The sequence below is a fragment of the Oncorhynchus gorbuscha genome, linkage group LG07 (genome assembly GCF_021184085.1).
Source record: "Oncorhynchus gorbuscha isolate QuinsamMale2020 ecotype Even-year linkage group LG07, OgorEven_v1.0, whole genome shotgun sequence".
NCBI lineage: Eukaryota > Metazoa > Chordata > Actinopteri > Salmoniformes > Salmonidae > Oncorhynchus > Oncorhynchus gorbuscha.
Genome location: NC_060179.1, coordinates 33,710,065 through 33,730,376, shown reverse-complemented (window position 1 = coordinate 33,730,376; position 20,312 = coordinate 33,710,065). Strand labels below are relative to the sequence as shown.

Here is a 20,312-nt window from a genome sequence, read left to right as displayed (position 1 = left end):
AAGGTCAGAATACGAATAGAGAGAAAAGTGCATAAAACGGGTCGGAATCGGCCCCATTTAGCACACACAGGCAACCCCTTATCTTTTCAATTTGGGTTCTTACCCCCCCTTCCCAATCGTATGATAATTCAAGACAGGCCCAGGCGTGTATAATGGCATCGTACCAGCAGGCTAGCTTCAACACCTTGACTTAGCCTGTCTCTCTCGGTCTTGCTATTGTCACGTGTATTACAGTTAGACGTGAATTAGAAGGCTGCCCACTTCTCCTAGTCCAGTTTGTCTCAGTAGTGACCTCCGCCTGTCTCTCCTATCCAATCAGGTGTTGAGGAGCGTGCGAGCTGACAGAAGCCTGGCCAATGATGGACTCTCGTCTGCTCTCCTGGTGGTGTACTTGGACTCGGCAAAGAACCTGCCGGTGAGTGGAGCTGGATGACAGGACTGTTCAGTTAAAGTGGTTTAGGGTTGAAGGAGTGTTCTGGTGGTGGAGTGAGGCACAAAATGATTGAATTGCTGCAAGTTAAAGCTAATTTGGCATACTGTACATGATTACATTTACTGTAGAATGATGTGAGTTGTTCCCATGCCATACATATTTCTGTTAATGTTAACAAATGTTGGCCTATGACATGATGTGAATAAGGACACAGAGAACAATGTAATATATTTCTGGACATATTCTACTCCGCCCAAAGGAGCTATTGTGAATCACGCCAAATTGAACTTGAAAGTAATGTTTCCGAAATATTTTTAACGCAGCTCAGAAAGCCTTTTCAGTTACACATTTTCACGTGTAGTTGTGCAAACATCGCACTGAAGTTCAGTCCACATGCCATAGTTGACTGTTTTCATCTCGACCCTGTCTATCTGGTCTTCCACGCCTTTAACGTCACATGAGCACCTCAATGGATTCATCTGTGTATCTGTCTGTTGAAACTCCTTTTTTTTTGTCTCCTTCTTCAACACTGTCGTTTACCTTTGACCTTATAGCCCACAGATATGGGTCAATATCAGCCCAAGACAGTCAACTCCTAAATGAGCCTGTCAGAGTCTTAGCCTCTTTAGCATCTTAGCCATATTTTATTGAACTTCTTCTCTCCCTGTTCTTTCCCTATAAAGAGCGTCTTTACAGGGAGCTTTGGGTGTGGAAACTTAAAAGAGAGGAGAGCATCTGGCCTAGTATTTTGTGAGAACAATACCTCAATGTATAGAACCTTATTTGTGAGTCCTCCGGTACTCTGCATCCTAGAGTTAGCATTAGTAGTGTGTGGTGGGTTTGAACCGTAACAGACTATCTCTGGTGCAGGGCGTCGTTCGGCTGCGCTCTTACTATCACTAAGGTAGTGGAAGCGTAGCCGAATGACGCCCTGGACCAGAGCTAAGTAACAGAACTACTGCAGTGAGTCTTGTACCATAAAGCATGTCGATTGACTCTGCTGCATGGTTCTAAATCCAATAATATTATTATACAATTTTCGATAGCGGGTAGATCATGAATATTTTTTATCTTATAGACTAAATAATAATTCCAATAACTCAGGATAGAGGATAGTGCTTCATCTTTCAACCAACAACAAGGTGCAGGCAGGGATAATATGGTTTCCAAGAACTATTGATTTGAAGGTCTCAGGGTATTTGATTGAGGGGGCTATTTGTGGCACATTACTTTAAGGATGTGTTGACGGCTGTTGCTTTTAGTGTCCGTCTAGTGGACAGTTAAGTCTAAGTCAGAGAATATTTAAATACTGTCAGATCTCTTATTAGCTTTGAGCTAAACAACATCCCCCATCACAAGGTCCTCCCGGCAATTCATTCTATAGCTTCTCCCGAATAGAAGAATCTTTTCATTCACCGTACAGCTTTTCTTTTATACTGCCTTCTCCATTCGTTGTAATGTCTGCTTTGTTCTCTATTGTTCATAGATGGACCTTTTTTATTTATTTATATCTTGGACAATCCTCTTGCTTTGTTTCTTGGCTGTCTCCTTTCCTTTTCCATTCCTTTCCTTTTCCATTCTCTCTGGATTGTTGTTGTTTTCATACCACTTTAAGACAACCTAATCTAGCTCTGGTCCAGCCCGTCGTTCGGCTACGCTCTCACCAGCGACATCCTGGACCAAAGCTAAACCTAATCGTACTCAGTCCCCTCGTCCTACTAACTCCGGATGTGATTTTTCTCCCCCCCCCCCTTGGATTAAAGAGCGACCGGTTTAATTTCAACCATGACGTGTTGAAACAAGCCTCTGTCTATAAATCCCTGAAGGTAAAGTAAGGAAGTGGGATGATGCATGCCAGCACACATAGACAGCTTATAATGGTCTCAGTCTGTGCCCGTCCTTACTTTGTGCCATCCAAATTGACTTTGATTATTTTTGCTCATTGATGGTAAACGCATTGTTTATTCATGGTGAGTAATTGTTCATTCACGCTTGGAGATGGGTGATCACTCTGTCTATGTCTGTCTGTACTCTTTTAATCGCTTCAAGCATCACATTATAGCCTTTCCTTTACTGCACACTATGAGACCTGGATTTTTCACATACCTGGACCTTTACAAACCAGGGGCCGTATGCATCGAGCATCTCAAGAGTATTAGACTGCTGATCCAGGTCCATCTGTCATGTAATCTTATTCATTGTGATCTTAAATGCAAAATCAGAGCTCCTACTCTGAGACGCTTGATACAAAATGGCCACCGATTTTTAATGACATGCACTATAATGTTCATCAAAGTTCAAAACATGTTCATTTGGTAGATGAAGAAAGAGAGAGAGAGAGAACGAGAGGGGGACGAGAAATCAAAACCTCACTCACCCTCAACACTCAAACATATGCTGGGTTAAAAACAACCCAATTTGGGTAAATAGAGAACAGAACACACGTTGGGTTATTTTGACCCAACCAGTTGACCCAACTAATTTGATTTTGGGGTTATTGATGCTGGGTTATTGAGCTATGACCCTGCCAGATCAGAAGACTGGATACGTGGCTTAGTAGGTTGTGGCTTTTAGATAGTTACTTTTGGCCAACCGTGCAGGTATACGTAATTATGGTTCATGTTCTGTTGTATTGTCATCATATGTTAATGTTGCGCACACTTTTGTAGCTTTTATGGGGTTTACACAAGAGTATGAGTTCCTCAAGTGCCTAAGCATATCCCAATGTTGAGAGAGTTACCACATTGTTATAATGTTTAAGTAATAATGTTATTACATTTATATTTAAAGAAGACATGCCCTGGGGGTGAGTTTCCGGATAATTATTTTTGGCCACCCATGAAAGTAAAGGTAATTCTTGTTCATGTTAAGTTTGTACATTGCAAATCAACATTTTCCTTCAATATTTTTGCACATTACATATATTAATATAAATTTAACAAAAATGTTTTAAAATATTATAACAAAGTGGTAACTATATCAACATGGGAATATGCGTGGCCAGTTGAAAAACTCTTTAAACCTCATTAAAGCTACACAAGTGTCATTGCTCAATCTTAACATGTGATGGCAATACAATAGAACAGATTAACCTGAATGACATTTACTATCACGAGTGACCAAAAATAACTATAATAAAGCCATGCCCCTACAAGCCCCTACTAAGCCACACCTCCAGTCTTCAAAGAAAGTTGAAATATCCCAAAATGTGTTCTGTCCACGATTTATCCAGCGCTGAGTTGTTTTTTACCTAGCATTTTTTAGAGTGTGCACATTTTAATATAGAGCTTGGACTAATATAATAATTTGTTCTGAATGTAAATCTGCATTTAACCATTCCTTTTGACTTCTGACTAAAAACATATTCTGGCATGTGATAGTTTGGGGTTGTGTCTCTCTCAGGCTGTTTTATAAATCAATCTTTTTTTTATCAGACTAGATCCATTTCCAGAAGGTAGGGATGCACTTAAGTTTGGTAACTTTAGACTCATACACTGGATGTGTCCAAAATGGCACCCTATTACCTATATAGTGCATTACGTTTAACCAGAGGCTACGGTATGGGCCTTCCTCAAAAGTAGTGCATTACACAGGGAATATGGTGGCATTTGGGAAACACACATTGTTATATGCACAAGGTATAAACCGGTTGCCAACAGTGAAAGTTATTGGATTTCAAAGCTGAGAAGGAGCTTGAAATCAGAATGAAGAATTAAGACCAAGGTTGACCATTTCCTAGCTACTATCCATTTCCCCCCCCAAAAAATTATAAATAAGGAATAGGGAACCATTTGGCATGCAGCCTAAATTATATTCTCTTTCATCTCAGGATAGACACTTCTACCCATTTTATCAGTGATTTTCAGTGTGTTCCTACTGTATAATAACTTTGTTACTACAGTTAGCTGAAGAATAACAATGTTTTCAGCATGTGTTTATGTCTTAGTAACACTCGTTCAGAGCCACTCTTTTCCTGGTCATCTCTCACAGTCCGGCAAGAAAACGAGCAGTGAACCAAGTCCTTATGTCTATTTCACAGTTGGGAACAAATCATTTGAGAGTAAGGTAAGAAACTACTGTGGGTATGGTTTCTGTAGATAATTGGAAATGGTCATTGAAAACCACATATTTCTCTTACACTTTGAGGATGTTTTAAATAAATACAGTTATTCTATTCTATTTCATTGTATTCTATTCTATATGTGTTACCTTCAGATCCGCTATAAGACCAATGAGCCAATGTGGGAGGAAGCCTTCTCCTTCCTTGTCCATAACCCCAGGAGGCAGGAGCTGGAAGTGGAGGTACTGTCCCACACCTTAGTTAACAACTATGTACTGTACATTTACATTTATTTTTCACCATACCACAACTGGTAGGTGATCTACAGTGCATTTGGAAAGTATTCAGGCCACTTGGCTTTTTCCACATTCTGTTACGTTTCATCCTTATTCTAAAATAGATTTTTTTTCAAGTATATCTTCTCATTAATCTACACACAATACCCCATAATGACAAAGCAAAAACATTGGAACCCCCCCAGACCCTTTACACACTACTTTGTTAAAGCAGCTTTGGCAGCAAGCAGCTTTGGCAGCAATTACAGCCTCAATTATAGCCTGACGCTACAAGCTTGGCACGCCTGTATTTTGGGAGTTTCTCCCATTCTTCTCTGCAGAACCTCTCACGCTCTGTCAGGTTGGATGGGGAGCATCGCTGCACAGCTATTTTTCAGGTCTCTCCAGAGATGTTCGATAGGGTTCAAGTCCGGGCTCTGGCTGGGACACTCAAGGACATTCAGAGACTTGTCCCGATGCCACTCCAGCGTTGTCTTGGCTGTGTGTTTAGGGTCGTGGTCCTGTTGGAAGGTGAACCTTCGCCCCAGTCTGAGGCCCTGAGTACTCTGAAGCAGGTTTTCATCAAGAATCTCTGTACTTTGCTCCGTTCATCTTTCCCTAGATCCTGACTAGTCTCCCAGTCCCTGCCGCTGAAAAACATCCCCACAGCGTGATACTGCCACCACAATGGTTCACATCTCCGCACGTCCGACCACTCTCGTTTAAAAGGAGGGTGGATCGGTCAATCATATCATTCCAATTTTCATTCTAAAACCAGAAGGGCGGCCATTTTTAATGAGTAAAAACATACCGTTCGCAATGCGTCACGCCCTGACCTTAGTTATCTTTGTTTTCTTTATTATTTTGGTTAGGTCAGGGTGTGACGAGGGTTTATGTTTATGGGTTTTTTTCCAGTCTAGGTGTTTTTATGTCTATGGTTGCCTAGATTGGTTCTCAATCAGAGACAGCTGTTTATCGTTGTCTCTGATTGGGGACCATATTTAGGTAGCCATATGCCTTGTATAGTTTGTGGGTTATTATTCTATGTTTAGTTGCCTGTCTGCACTTCTCATATCAGCTTCACGGTTCGTTTTGTTATTTTGTTCTCACTACTACTGCTATCAGAAGAAACCTTTGTTTCTTTTATATAATCTCAAATGTAACTATTTCTCAAGCTTATTCAAACCCCTGGAATGTCTCCTACAACTGTATAGGAATCAATGAAGGCTTATCTAAGGGGCCAAATTATTTCGTACAGCGCAACATTAAGGAAGTGCAACATTCAGCGCCTAGGGAGAACTTACAAATAAAATATTGGATTTTAAAATGACATATTCAACCTCTTCATTTGTAGATTTCCTGAAACAACGTTTAACACTTCAGACAGAGTTTTTTTTCTTCTTCTCGACAGGCTGAAAATCGAATGAGTAAATCGTGATACGAAAAATGACGAACATGAAGAGAAATCAGGGAAAATTCTAGCACACCAGTACCGCAAATCAAACCATACCTGAGATAACTGACGAGCTGGGTAACAAATGTAATTGATAGTTCAGAGGTCAATTCATGCTTTCATAACTTTTACTCACAATTATACACTTCGGAATCGGCTGGTAATGCTAACTTACTCGACACCTTCTTTGAGAACTTCCTACAGTTGAGCCTGAGAGAGCTGCTGAATGAGAAGAACAGCTCTCTGTAAAAGAGTGTGTTAGCAATTAAATCTATGCAGTGTGGTAAATCCCATGGACCCGATTTTCCGAGCAAATTCTTGTAGTTTTTAATTCTCAGATGAACTCTCTCCTTTCTTGCTTTCCGTATTTGAGGAATCATTCTCCTCAAACTCTGCCATGCAAACGTCTGGTAGTCGTGTGCCCTTCAGAGTGACTACGCAGAAATTGAAATATTTGGGTCACACACAATTTGAATGAAGCTTTTTTTTTACCTTGGAGATCTCATCCTGTGGCCCCACCTCTTTAGCTGCCTTACTCTGCTCAAAACTTGAATCAGCTGAGCCCGTTTCCAAATACACTAAAAATCCCTATTAAGAAACATTCTAAAAGAAATCTGGAAACAGTTCAGGCGATCGTTTGGTCTCAGTGAATTTTCAACTTCTGCCCCATTTACTAAAGAACCATTGCATTCTCTCCATCATTATTTGACCGGGCGTTTCCTATCTGGTCCGGAAAAGGGATCTCCACACTGAACGACTTGTATATTGATTTGGATTTTGTATCTTTTGAACAGTGAGTACAAAAGTTCAATATTGCTCGATCCCATTTCTTTAGATACTGCATTTGCGTAGTTTTGTATCTTCATACTCTCATACTTCCCATCACGCCCAGCTACTTCCATTCTAGATTCTATTTTTAAAGTGAACCCTTATATCAAAGGAGGTATAAGCTTGATCTATACGTTATTACACTCGCACAATCTGGATTCCCTGCACTCTCTTAAGAACCAATGGGAAGAGGATTTAGATGAACAACTTTGAGACTAAATTTGGCAGAGTATGCTTCAGAGAATACATTCTTCATCTATATGTTTAAGACATGCTGTAACTCAATTTAAAATAGTTTGTCGGCTGCATTGCGGCAGGGTAGCCTAGTGGTTAGAGCGTTGGACTAGTAACTGAAAGGTTGCAAGTTCAAATCCCCGAGCTGACAAGGTACAATATCTGTCTTTCTGCCCCTGAACAGGCAGTTAACCCCACAGTTCCTAGGCTGTCATTGAAAATAAGAATTTGTTCTTAACTGATGTGCCTTGTTAAATAAAGGTCAAATCAAAAAATTGCACGAGGCCAAAATTGTCCAATAGACTAGAAATAGATCCCACTTGTGACCGATGTTAGCAGGCTCCTGCTACTTTATTACACAATTTTTGGACAGATTTCTGGACATCACTTTTTGAGATGTTTTCTTAGATACTGGAGACACCCATATAACCTTCTGCCTTTATTGCATTATTCGGAGTGGCACCGCAGGAGGCCCTCTAAACAGTTATACCGGCAACATGCTGGCATTTACTACTTTTCTAGCTAGATATCTTATACTATTTAAGTGGAAGGATCGGGTTCCTCCTCCTTTTAATCATTGGATAAAGGAAGTTACGCAACATCTCAAGCCAGAGAAAGCACACTACTCCGTTAGGGGATCTGCAATTACATTTTATAATATTTGGCAACCTTTCCTATCCTTTGTAGAAGACATGGAGAATATGTGGCAAAATGTGGAAGAAGTCAACGGGTCTGAATGCACTGTATTTCTATACACTATGTACTTTAGACATATCTGATGTTTTTTGGATGGGTCAAACATTGAGTTTACAGTAAGTGTATGTGAATTATAGGATATCTAATATGTTAACCCTTTGTTGGACTGTCTATGCCCAGGTGAAGGATGACAAGCACAAGTGCACCCTGGGTAATCTTACAGTCCCCTTGAGTGGTCTGTTGGAGGAGGAAGACATGACGTTTACTCAGCAGTTTTCCCTGAGGAACTCTGGACCCAGCTCCACACTCAAACTCAAGTTGGCTCTCAGGGTAAGGATATTTATAGCTGCCTCCCAAATGGCACGCTATTCCCTATGCACAGTTGAAGTCGGAAGATTACATACACTTAGGTTTTAGTCATTAAAACTCGTTTTTCAACCACTCCACAAATGTCTTGTTAACAAACTATAGTTTTGGCAAGTCGGTTAGGACATCTACTTTGTGCATGACACAAGTAATTTTACCAACAATTGTTTGCAGACAGATTATTTCACTTATAATTCACTGTATCAAAATTCCAGTGGGTCAGAAGTTTACATACACTAAGTTGACTGTGCCTTTAAACAGCTTGGAAAATTCCAGAAAATTATGTCATGGCTTTAGAAGCTTCTGATTGACTCAAATTATGTCAATTAGCCTATTGCAGGTGTACATGTGGATGTATTTCAAGGCCTACCTTCAAACTCAGTGCCTCTTTGCTTGACATCATTGGAAAATCAAAAGAAATCAGCCAAAACCTCAGAAATGTTTTTTGTAGACATCCACAAGTCTGGTTCATCCTTGGGAGCAATTTCCAAATACCTGAATGTACGACGTTCATCTGTACAAACAATAGTACGCAAGTACGAACACCATAGGACCACGCAGCCGGCATACCGCTCAGGAAGGAGACATGTTCTTTATCCTAGAGATGAATGTACTTTGGTGCGAAAAGTGCAAATCAATCCCAGAACAGCAAAGGACCTTGTAAAGATGCTGGAGGAAACAGGTACAAATGTATCTATATCCACAGTAAAACGAGTCCAATATCAACATAACCTGAAAGCCCGCTCAGCAAGGAAGAAGCCACTGCTCTAAAACCGCCATAAAATGGCCAGACTACGGTTTGCAAATGCACATGGGGACAAAGATCATACTTTTTGGAGAAATGTCCTCTGGTCTGATGAAACAAAGTATAGAACTGTTTGGCCATAATGCCCATTGTTATGTTTGGAGGAAAAAGGGGAGGCTTGCAAGCCAAAGAACACCATCCCAACCGTGAAGCGCGGGGGTGGCAGCATCATGTTATGGGGGTGCTTTGCTGCAGGAGGGACTGGTACACGTCACAAAATAGATGGCATCAGGAGGATTAAAAATTATGTGGATATATTGAAGCAACATTTCAAGACATTAGTCAGGAAGTTAAAGCTTGGTCTCAAATTGGTCTTCCAAATGGACAATGACCCCAAGCATACTTCAACGTTGTGGCAAAATGGTTTAGGACAAGAAAGTCAAGGTATTGGAGTGCCATCACAAAGCCCTGAGCTCAATCCCCTAGAAAATGTGTGAGCAGAACTGAAAAAGCATGTGAGAGCAAGGAGGCCTACAAACCTGACTCAGTTACACCAGCTCTGTCAGGAGGAATGGGCCAAAGTTCACCCAACTTATTGTGGGAAACTTGTGGAAGGCTGCCAGAAACGTTTGACCCAAGTAAAAAAATTTAAAGGCAATGCTACCCAATACTAATTGAGTGTATGTAAACTTCTGACCCACTGGGAATGTGATTAAATAAATAATTATCTCCTATTATTCTGACATTTCACATTCTTCAAATACAGTGGTGATCCTAACTGACCTAAGACAGGGAAATTTTACTAGGATTAAAGGTCAGGAATTGTGAAAAACTGAGTTTAAATGTATTTGGCTAAGGTCTATGCAAACCTCCGACTTCAACTGTAAATAACTACTGTACTTTTATTCCAGGGCCCGTAGAGCTCAACGTTTTAGGGAATAGGGAGTCATTTGAGATGCAACCATAATAGACCTGCTGTCTATTTTCAAAAGTTACCGTTTTGAAATGTGTCAACAGAACTTCCCATCACAATGTACACTGTGAAGGGGTTACTGTGAATTTGACAGCTTACAGGCTGCTTTGTGGCAAGTAAAAATTCTGTATTTCATATTGCAGTACAACTACTGTAACATAAATACGGTATCAAGGCAAGTACTGTGTAATGACACAGAGTACAATACCGTAAAGGTTGTGAATGAATGGATGGATCAATTCATTAATTCATTGAGGGGAGAGGTTTGTATTTCACGGTATTTTACTGTATTTACAAGGGATTGGTGCAAGCAGGTTGGCTCCTAGGTAAAGGCTTTACACATTACAGTAGTGATGTTAGGTTTGATATCGGAGCCCCAAGGCATGCGTTAAAATCGCTAAGCAGTGTACTTCCAATCAGTGTGCCGATGCCTGTATCAGCATATGATCAATTACGTCCGAAGCTTTGTTTCGTTGATCAACCCCCTGATTGGTTTGGTATTCGTTTCGGTAGAAGACAAATAGGCTACGCTGCGGCATGTGGGACCTCATCTATAATAATTTGTCTGCTCTAAATGATTTTGACCAGCAGGTGCCACTAATGTACACTGTGTTGAACAAAGCCTTGGGTAATAAACCTATTTTCAACACAATTTGCTGGAAATCCTAAATGCTTCGATCAATCAAATGTATTTATTAAGCCCTTTTTACATCAGCAGATGTTACAAAATGCTTATACAGAAACCCAGCCTACAACCCCAAAGAGAAAGCAATGCAGATGTAGAAGCATGGTGGCTAGGAAAAACTCCCTAGAATGGTAGGAACCTAGGAAGAAACCTAGAGAGTCCTCTTCTGGCTGTGCCCGGTGAAGATTATAAGAGTATATGACCATTAAGGCCAGATCGTTCTTCAAGATGTTCAAACTTCCATAGATGACCAACAGCGTCAAATAATAATCAAAGTGGTTATAGAGGGTGCAGCAGATCAGCAGTAAATGTCAATTGTCTTGCTTTTCATAGCCAAGCATTTAGAGAGAGAGAGAGATGGGAGAATGACTTAAGATTACAAAGGACACTAGATAAGGCAGGAGAATTACACCAGATAGGACACACCCTAGTCCCCTGTCACGTAGACTATTGCTGCATAGATACTGGAGATTGAGATGGGGGGGGGGGGGGGGGGGGGGGGGGGGGGGGGGGTCAGGGGACAGGAAGATCACGTCAGTGACTCAACCCACTCAAGTTCGGTATAGCGGGAAAAAGCCTGGCACGATATGATACACCCCTCCTAGGGACGGCATGCGAGAGCACTAGCAAGCCAATGCCTCAGCCCCTGGGCCAGACAACACTCAATCATAGAACCTACTGAAGAGTCTTCAGTAAATACTTAAAGGTTGAGACCAAGTCTGCGTCTCTCTCTGGATTGGCAGACCATTCCATAGAAATATAACTCTATTGGAGAAAGCCCTGCTTCCAGCTGTTTACTTCTAGGAACAATATGCAGGTTTGCGTCTTGTGACCAAAGTGTATGTGTAGGTATATACAGCAGTTAGGTAGGAGTTAGGTAGTAGTCTAATCGTGAAGAAACAAAAGCATGTATTAGCTAATTAATTAATTTTTTGACAAAATGTTTCAGATTTTTGCAATGTTACGAAGATGGAAAAAAGCTGCCCTTTAAATATTTTTGATATATTTGTCAAAAGAAAGATCAGGGTCCAGAGCAGGTCCATCAGTTTTATTTGAGACGAATGTACAACCATCAAGATCAAACTGCAGATCTCTTCGTTTCTTGGAACCTAGAACTAACATCTCTGTTTTATCTCAGTTAAAAAATGACCTTACGTCTGAAACACAGGCTTCCAGGGTAGGCAATTTTGGGGCTTAACCATGTTTCTTCGAAATGTACAGCTGTGTGTCATCTGCCTAGCAGTGAAAGTTGACATTGTGTTTCCGAATGACATCCCCAAGAGGTAGAATATTGTGTAAACAATAATGGTCCGAAAACAGAAGCTTGCGGAACACCGAAACTTAAAGGACAAACCATCCACAGAGACAAACTGATATCTTTCCGACAGATAAAATCTAAACCTGGCAAGGACATCTGTGTAGACCAATTAGGGTTTCCAATCTCTCCAAAAGAATGTGGTGATCGATGGTGTCTAAAGCGACAGGAGCAGAGCCTTGGTCTGATGCCATGAAAAGGTAATTAACCAACTTCACGAGTGCGACCTCAGTACTATAATGGGGTCTAAAACCAGACTGGAGAGTTTTATATATATTATTTGTCTTCATGAAGGCAGCAAGTTGATGAGCAGCTTTTTCAGTTTTAAAATTTTCCAGGTCAAGGTTTGGCTTTTACAGGAAAGTCTTTATTTCTGCCACTTTTAGTGAGTTTGTTACACATCCGGAGGATAGGGAGCCATTTCAAATCAAATCAAATTTCCTTCATACATCAGCTGATATCTCAAATTGCTGTACAGAAACCCAGCCTAAAACCCCAAACAGCAAGCAATGCAGGTGTAGAAGCACGGTGGCTAGGAAAAACTCCCTAGAAAGGACAAAACCTAGGAAGAAACCTAGAGAGGAACCAGGCTATGTGGGGTGGCCAGTCCTCTTCTGGCTGTGCCGGGTGGAGATTATAACAGAACATGGCCAAGATGTTCAAATGTTCATAAATGACCAGCATGGTCCAATAATAATAAGGCAGAACAGTTGAAACTGGAGCAGCAGCACGGCCAGGTGGACTGGGGACAACAAGGAGTCATCATGTCAGGTAGTCCTGAGGCATGGTCCTAGGGCTCAGGTCCTTTGAGAGAGAGAAAGAGAGAATTAGAGAGAGCACACTTAAATTCACACAGGACACCGAATAGGACAGGAGAAGTACTCCAGGTATAACAAACTGACCCTAGCCCCCCGACACAAACTACTGCAGCATAAATACTGGAGGCTGAGACAGGAGGGGTCAGGAGACACTGTGGCCCCATCCATTTGGTGTTCAACATGGGAGGACCAAGCACAGGAAGTAGCTCTTTTAGTAGTTAGTTAGAATAGGGTCCAGCAAGCAGCTGGACTGTTTTTATAATCCTCAATCAAGTTGGAAAAGTCAGCTGATCGAGCAGCGGTGAAGGCTTTTTGATGAAGGCTTTTTGATGTTGCACGATAGTCTTTCCAAGCTAGATGGAAGCTCCAGGTGGAGCTCCATTTCCGTTGCAATCTTCTGGAAGACTTGCTGCCAGTCCAAACGGTTCCCTATACAAATTGATGGGGCACTATAACCACATAGGAATTCAATCGGTATAGCATTCTCAATCACGGGTGCAACAAATCTATCAATCTTCAAAATATGTTAATGAGCCAGAAACAACAATACCAGGCACCCACTAGTGGTCAAAAGTGTTTTTGGCGCTCCAAAGATGGTGGTATTACAGGACCTCTCAAAATACAGCAATACTTTGCCCCGCCCACAACATTTTCCCACAATGCTTCAGAATTGACAGTATGCTGCAGCAAAACGTTTCAGAGTATTTTACTGTAGACCCCCAAATTACCATATTATTTACAGTTTTCCATTACAGTGTACAGTATTCTTAAGGTACTGTGCTCTGCTCGTCTGTGTCGTAGGTTCTGTACCTGGAGAAGCAGACAAGTGCATCGGACCAGCTCTCCTCTGTCCAGGTGAGGAAAGCCAGCGAGGTCAACCCCACCGTCCCCTCCCAGAGACTCTCCGCATCGGAATCGCCGCTCCCCCCAGCCTACACCACCCCAACACCACCCATGGAGGCCTCCACCCACTCCCTCCATCGCAGGGAGGAGCGAAAGGAGGAGCCGTACGGAGGCAGCCCCATCAGGAGCACCTCTATCAGGAGCACTTCCAACCTGAGCACCACCATGTCCAACTCCCAGAAACACCTGCCCCATAAGGACTCCATGGCCAGCCTGGCCTCGGACATCTCCCTACCCTTCGCCACCCAAGAGCTGCAGCAGAGGCTCAGGCAGCTGCAGAAGTAAATCCCACACACACACTCACGTACACACACACACGCACGCACGCACACACACACACACACACACACACACACACACACACACACACACACACACACACACACACACACACACACACACACACACACACACACACACACACACACACACACACACAATCACGAAGTAAAGTCAAATCCATAATCTGTGCGGTGTTGCATTTTCAGTGGGTCTGCCCCTAGTCCTTACCCCCTGGGGGAGATCCAGCTGACTGTCCGCCACAGCTCCCAGAGGAACAAGCTCATCGTGGTGGTGCACGCCTGTCGGTCAGTGGCCTCATGTATCACACTAGACTAGCCAAATATACTATATAGGCCAGGTTCCTGGACACAGATTATGCCTTGTCCTAGACCTCCCGAGTGGAGCAGCGGTCTAAGGAACTGCATCGCAGTGCTTGAAGTGTCACTACAGACCCGGGTTCGACCCCAGGCTGTGTCACAACCGGCCGTGACGGGGAGTCCCATAGGGCGGTGCACAATTGGCCCAGAGTCTTCTGGGTTAGGGGAGGGTTTGGCCGGGGGGGCTTTACTTGGCTCATTGCGCTCTGGCGACTCCTTCGTGTCGGTCCGGGCACCTGCAGACTGATTTCGGTCGTCAGTTGGATGATGTTTCCTCCGACACATTGGTGCAGCTAGCTTCTGGGTTAAGCGGGCGGGTGTTATGGAGCGTGGTTTGGCGGGTCATGTTTCGGAGGAAGCATGACTCAACCTTCACCTCTCCCGAGCGCGTTGGGGAGTTGCAGCAATGAGACAATATCGAAATTGGGGGGAAAAGGGGGGAGATTCTCCATTGAAAGTGCCTTAGTCAAAGACTAAGCTTATAATGTGTGTCCAGGAAACAGCCCCTCTGTGTTAATTTCAATTACCACAATGTCAGGACATACTCTGTTCAGATTTCAATGTGCCTGAATGACCCCTGTACATTTTGCCCTCAGAAACCTCATTGCGTTCACTAAGGATGGATCAGATCCTTTCGTTCGGGTTTACTTGCTCCCTGACAAGAGCCGGACAGGCCGGAGGAAAACCAGCACCATAAAGAAAACCCTGAACCCTGTGTATGATCAAACGTGAGTTCTGACTCGGACGTTCACTGTAGGCCACCTCCATAGAATTACATATAGATCTTTTAAGTAATTTCTCTTTAATTAAAAAAGTATCTTGTTTTGAGGTGTTGTTGTTGACTGCAATGACTTGACTCTAATTACATATAGATCTTTTAAGTAATTTCTCTTTAATTAAAAAAATATCTTGTTTTGAGGTGTTGTTGTTGACTGCAATGACTTGACTCCCCTGTGAAAAGTTGCCTGGCCCTATATTCATTGTTAGCCTTTGTGAGGCTGTTCGCTTACTGAATTTACAGTGCATTCGGAAAGTATTCAGACCCCTTGACTTTTTCCACATTTTGTTATGTTACAGCCTTATTCTAAAATGTATTAAATTAAAGTATTTCCTCATCAATCTCTATGGCCACCTCCACCCATTATGCAACTATTTAACCATCGCAAAAATGAATCACATCATGTATTATATTCATTCATCACCCAGTATCACTGCAGTAGGAAATCATCACTCAGAAATAAACAAAGGAGAATCCTAAAGTGTGTGTTTTGTTCATCTGCAGGTTTGAGTTCAGTGTGTCCATGGTGGAGCTGCACAGGAGAACTCTGGACATCGCTGTGAAGAACGGAGGGAGTATACTGTCCAAACACAGAGGACTCCTCGGGAAGGTAGTGTCTCCTCACAAAAGATAGTCTGTTCCAAATGGCACCCTATTCTAAATCAAGAGTTTACGATTAGTAAAGCTCAAACCAAGTTTACTCACCCACTGGGTCACACAGCTGCGCAAGACAAAGACATGGTTCCACCACCACAGGTATACATTTAGGTGATTTTTCCTCCTTACACATCTGAACAGCCAATACACCTCAGTTGCTAGACAGAACTTTAGTGATCAGTTCTTCCTCACTTCATCTGACCTGACCCTGGCCCCAAGTTCCACACTCCTCCCCAACGGCTGTCCTGTTATCTTGTACCAGACTGTGGCCCTTCTCCTTCCCATAGGATCCCTGATGTCTAACAATATCATATTCTGACAGAATGCAAATGTTCCACATTCCCCTCTCTCCCTCAGTGACACGAATAAGGATGTTTCATATTTTCAAGGTTAGAAGTCAGAATCCATCACTATATAGTGCAATAATACTTCAGAGCCCTATGAGCGCACTGTGTTGGGAAAAGGGTGCCATTTGGGACACAACATTGTTGTACTTTAAAAATGAAGGACTTTTATTTTCATGATGAATTATCTGAGTGTTGTTGACTCCTGCAATGTGACTGTACTTATAACAGGTGATGGTGGATTTGAGTGTTGAGGATATATCCAAGGGCTGGACACAATGGTAAGATGCTCCTTTACCCAATTTGTATTGTCAGCTCTGTGTTGTATTTGTGTTATCGTTTGATACAAATTTGATTTGGTGAAATGAACTAGGTTGTTTGTTGTTTATTCCATGATTACATCTTTGGGTGTGAGACAATTGCTCGAAGAAAAATCATATGTATCTATTATGATACAAATACAATCAAAAGCAAATCAAACTTTATTTGTAACATGCCTCCGAATACAACAAGTGTAGACTTTGCCGTGAAATGCTTACTTTCAGGGCTTGAAAGTAAGCATTTCACGGTGAGGTCTACACTTGTTATATTCGGCGCATGTGACAAATAAAGTTTGATTAGATTTGGATTGTATTTGTTAGTCATGTTTTAGTTTCTGCCATTGCCATTTGTCCACTCCACTGGTGTTTTCACTCCTTGTCTTGTCATGTAGGTATGATCTGACTGAAGATGGCAACCGCAAAACAGTCTAGGCATAGAGAGGTAGAGAATGACACCGGAAGACCGCACCTCCCATCATCACAAACACCAATTGACATTCGTAGAAACACACTCTGCTTTCACTTAGTGTTATCGCTTATCAAAGGGCACGTCATTTTCCTCTTCTTTCGATTTGTTTTGCCATTTAAATGTGTGTGCTTTTATCATGTCGACCTGAGTAGAGATACAACTTCAGGTTGACTGTAATATGCTGTTCCTGCACTAATTCAACGACGTCAAAAGTTGCGCAAAATTGTCCTGTTAAAAGCAAAACGTTTATCAGAAAATGTAGGTTCATGTGTCAACAAAAAAAAAGCACATTTTTACTGCCTTTTTTCTAAGTTGTCAATGTTTATACATGTATAACTGGGCTAAAATGGACTAATGAATTAATTTGATTATATTTGCAGGGATTTCATTTTTATTTGTTACTATTGAAGGAAATTATGTTGAAATCCTATTTTATTGTTGATTTGTCATTGAATGGACTCCATATCTATTGATGAACGAATTATCATCAAAGGGACAGATATGGCTACTATGGTAGTTACAAGCCATGAACATGGATGATCAGTTCATTAGTTTTATGTATTTTTGTCATGCAGTGTTATTTGGTCTTTGTTTACTTCCATGTGTTTTCTTCATGCTAATAAACATCAATTACTAGTACAGTGATTCAAAATCCTACCACTGAAAGCACATCTAAAAAGGATGAAATTGTGGTTCAGTATATTCTACACTGTATATTTTGAGGGATTCAGTGCAATATAGAGTTATGTTGAGATGGAGGGGTATATGTCAGGGCGGGGATATGTTCTGCTCTGCTGTACATTATATCTAAATAGAGATAAGAGTTTGATTATTGTAATACATCATTTGTAAATTAGAGGATAATAGAGGATAATATATGAATGGTTTCTTACACAAGACGTTATGGTCAGTTTTGAGCAACATTGTGTGAAGTTTTTGTTTTTATCTGTCGAATGATGACAGAATGTGTCGTAGGCTACTCCTGTACGTAAAGCCATACAGTGAATACTGTTTTATCTTGAAACACTTCCATGTTGTGCATTACAAACATCTTAAATCCTCTGTCAGTTATCTTTCCTGTGCCTTATTAACATTAAACACCTTCACATTCACAAATGTACATGAAACCTTTTAGCATCAATAGTTTTCAGGTTTGGAATAAGTATATTAATGGTTTGATTTGAATAATAAACAGTTGTTTCTCTTTAATTAAAAAGTATCTTGTTTTGAGGTGTTGTTATTGTTGACTGCAATGACTTGACTCCCCTGTGAAAAGTTGCCTGGCCCTATATTCATTGTTAGCCTTTGTGAGGCTGTTAGCCTACTGAATTTACAGTGCATTTGGAAAGTATTCAGACCCCTTGACTTTTTCCACATTTTGTTATGTTACAGCCTTATTCTAAAATGTATTAAATTAAAGTTTTTCCTTATCAATCTACACACAATACCCCATAATGACAAAACGAAAACAGGTTTAATATTTTTTTTGAAATACTTTATTTACATAAGGAATCAGACCCTTTGCTATTAGACTCGAAATTAAGCTCAGGTGCATCCTGTTTCCATTGATCATCCTTGAGATGTTTATACACCTTGATTGGAATCCACCTGTGGTAAATTCAATTGATTGGACATGATTTGGAAAGGCACACACCTGTCTATATAAGGTCCCACAGCTGACAGAGCATGTCAGAGCAAAAACCAAGCCATGAGGTCAAAGGAATTGTCTGTAGAGCGCCGAGACAGGATTGTGTCGAGGCACAGATCTGGGGAAGGGTACCAAAAAATATCTGCAGCATTGAAGGTCCCCAAGAAGTGGACTCCATCATTCTTAAATGGAAGAAGTAAGAAACCACCAAGACTCTTCCTAGAGCTGGCTACCCAGCCAAACTGAGCAGTCAGGGAGAAGGGCCTTGGTCAGGGAGGTGACCAATAACCCGATGGTTTCCTCTGTGGAGATGGGAAAACCTTCCAGAAGGGCAACCATCTCTGCAGCACTCCAATCAGGCCTTTATGGTAAAGTGGCCAGACAGAAGCCACTCCTCAGTGAAAGGAACATGACAGCCCGCTTTGAGTTTGCCAAAAGGTTCAAGTTTTTGGCCTGAATGCCAAGTGTCACGTCTGGAGGAAATCTGGCACCATCCCTATGGTGAAGCATGGTGGTAGCAGCATCATGCTGTGGGAATGTTCGAGGGAAAGTTGAACAGAGCAAAGTGTAGAGAGATCCTTGATGAAAACCTGCTCCAGAGCGCTAAGGACCTCAGACTGGGGTGAAAGTTCACCTTCCATCAGGACAACGACACTGAGCACACAGCCAAGACAACCCAGCAGTGACTTCGAGACAAGACTCTGAATGTCTTTGAGTGGCCCAGCCAGAGCCCGGACTCGAACCTGATCGTCTCTGGAGCGATCTGAAAATAATGTGCAGCGACCCTCCCCATCCAACCTGACAGAGGTTGAGAGGATCTGCTGAGAAGAATGAGAGAAACTCCCCAAATACAGGAGTGCCAAGCTTATAGCGTCATACCCAACCGGTGTCCCCACACATTGACTCTACTCTTACCTGCTGTTAATTGCCTCGCTATTGTTATTTTACTGCTGCTCTTTAATTATTTGTTACTTTTTTTTGGGGGGGGGGGGTATTTTTCTAAAAACTTTATTGTTGGTTAAGGGCTTTTAAGTAAGCATTTTACTGTAAGGTCTACAGCTGTTGTATTTGGTGTATGTGACAAATACAATTTGATTTGACTTCATGCCGTAATCGCTGCCAAAGGTGCTTCAACAAAGTACTTAGTAAAGGGTCTGAATACTTATGTAAATGTTATATTTACATGTTTTTATGTTTATAAATGTACAAACATTATGGGGTATTGGTTGTAGATTGGTGAGGGGGAAAAAAACTATTTAATACATTTTATAACAAGGCTGTAATGTAACAAAATGTGGAAAAAGGGAAGGGGTCTGAACACTTTCCTGAGTGCACTGTAGCTGCTAGTCCTTGTTTTGATGTACGTAAGAGCCATCTAGTGGTTCAGGCACAACTTTAGTTGATATTTTAATTCAGGATTATTTACTTTCCAGTTACTTTACATTAATAGCGTTTAAAATGAACTGATACAAATTTGAGAGACCCTACACGCTGTGTGTGTTTACATATTACTTTAAGTTAAAACCACATTTGTAAGAAACTACAATGAATAGCCAACATGTGAATGGAAAACATGTATTTACAATTTACTGAAAATACAATAAGTGGCTTGCTCTACAAAATGCTGCAAAAACAAATTACAGTAGATTGCGT

The 20,312-nt window shown here is 41.5% G+C and overlaps 1 protein-coding gene across 3 annotated transcripts in view; it reads left to right on the top strand.

Annotated features, from left to right (window-relative positions):
- Window positions 1-18,230, top strand: part of esyt2b (extended synaptotagmin-like protein 2b) — a 48,421-nt gene extending 30,191 nt beyond the window's left edge. The window contains exons 13-23 of one of the 3 annotated variants that reach the window (XM_046356255.1): window positions 320-415; window positions 2,197-2,259; window positions 4,424-4,498; window positions 4,649-4,735; window positions 8,160-8,309; window positions 13,683-14,065; window positions 14,273-14,371; window positions 15,040-15,171; window positions 15,726-15,831; window positions 16,454-16,503; window positions 16,935-18,230. In XM_046356255.1, the coding sequence (XP_046212211.1) occupies window positions 320-415; window positions 2,197-2,259; window positions 4,424-4,498; window positions 4,649-4,735; window positions 8,160-8,309; window positions 13,683-14,065; window positions 14,273-14,371; window positions 15,040-15,171; window positions 15,726-15,831; window positions 16,454-16,503; window positions 16,935-16,974 (1,281 nt within the window). In that variant the 3' untranslated portion in view covers window positions 16,975-18,230. Of the gene's footprint in view, window positions 1-319; window positions 416-1,116; window positions 1,219-2,196; window positions 2,260-4,423; window positions 4,499-4,648; window positions 4,736-8,159; window positions 8,310-13,682; window positions 14,066-14,272; window positions 14,372-15,039; window positions 15,172-15,725; window positions 15,832-16,453; window positions 16,504-16,934 lie in introns of all 3 variants that reach the window. The other 2 variants (XM_046356254.1, XM_046356256.1) reach the window with 2 other exon arrangements.
- Window positions 18,231-20,312: the final 2,082 nt, after the last annotated feature.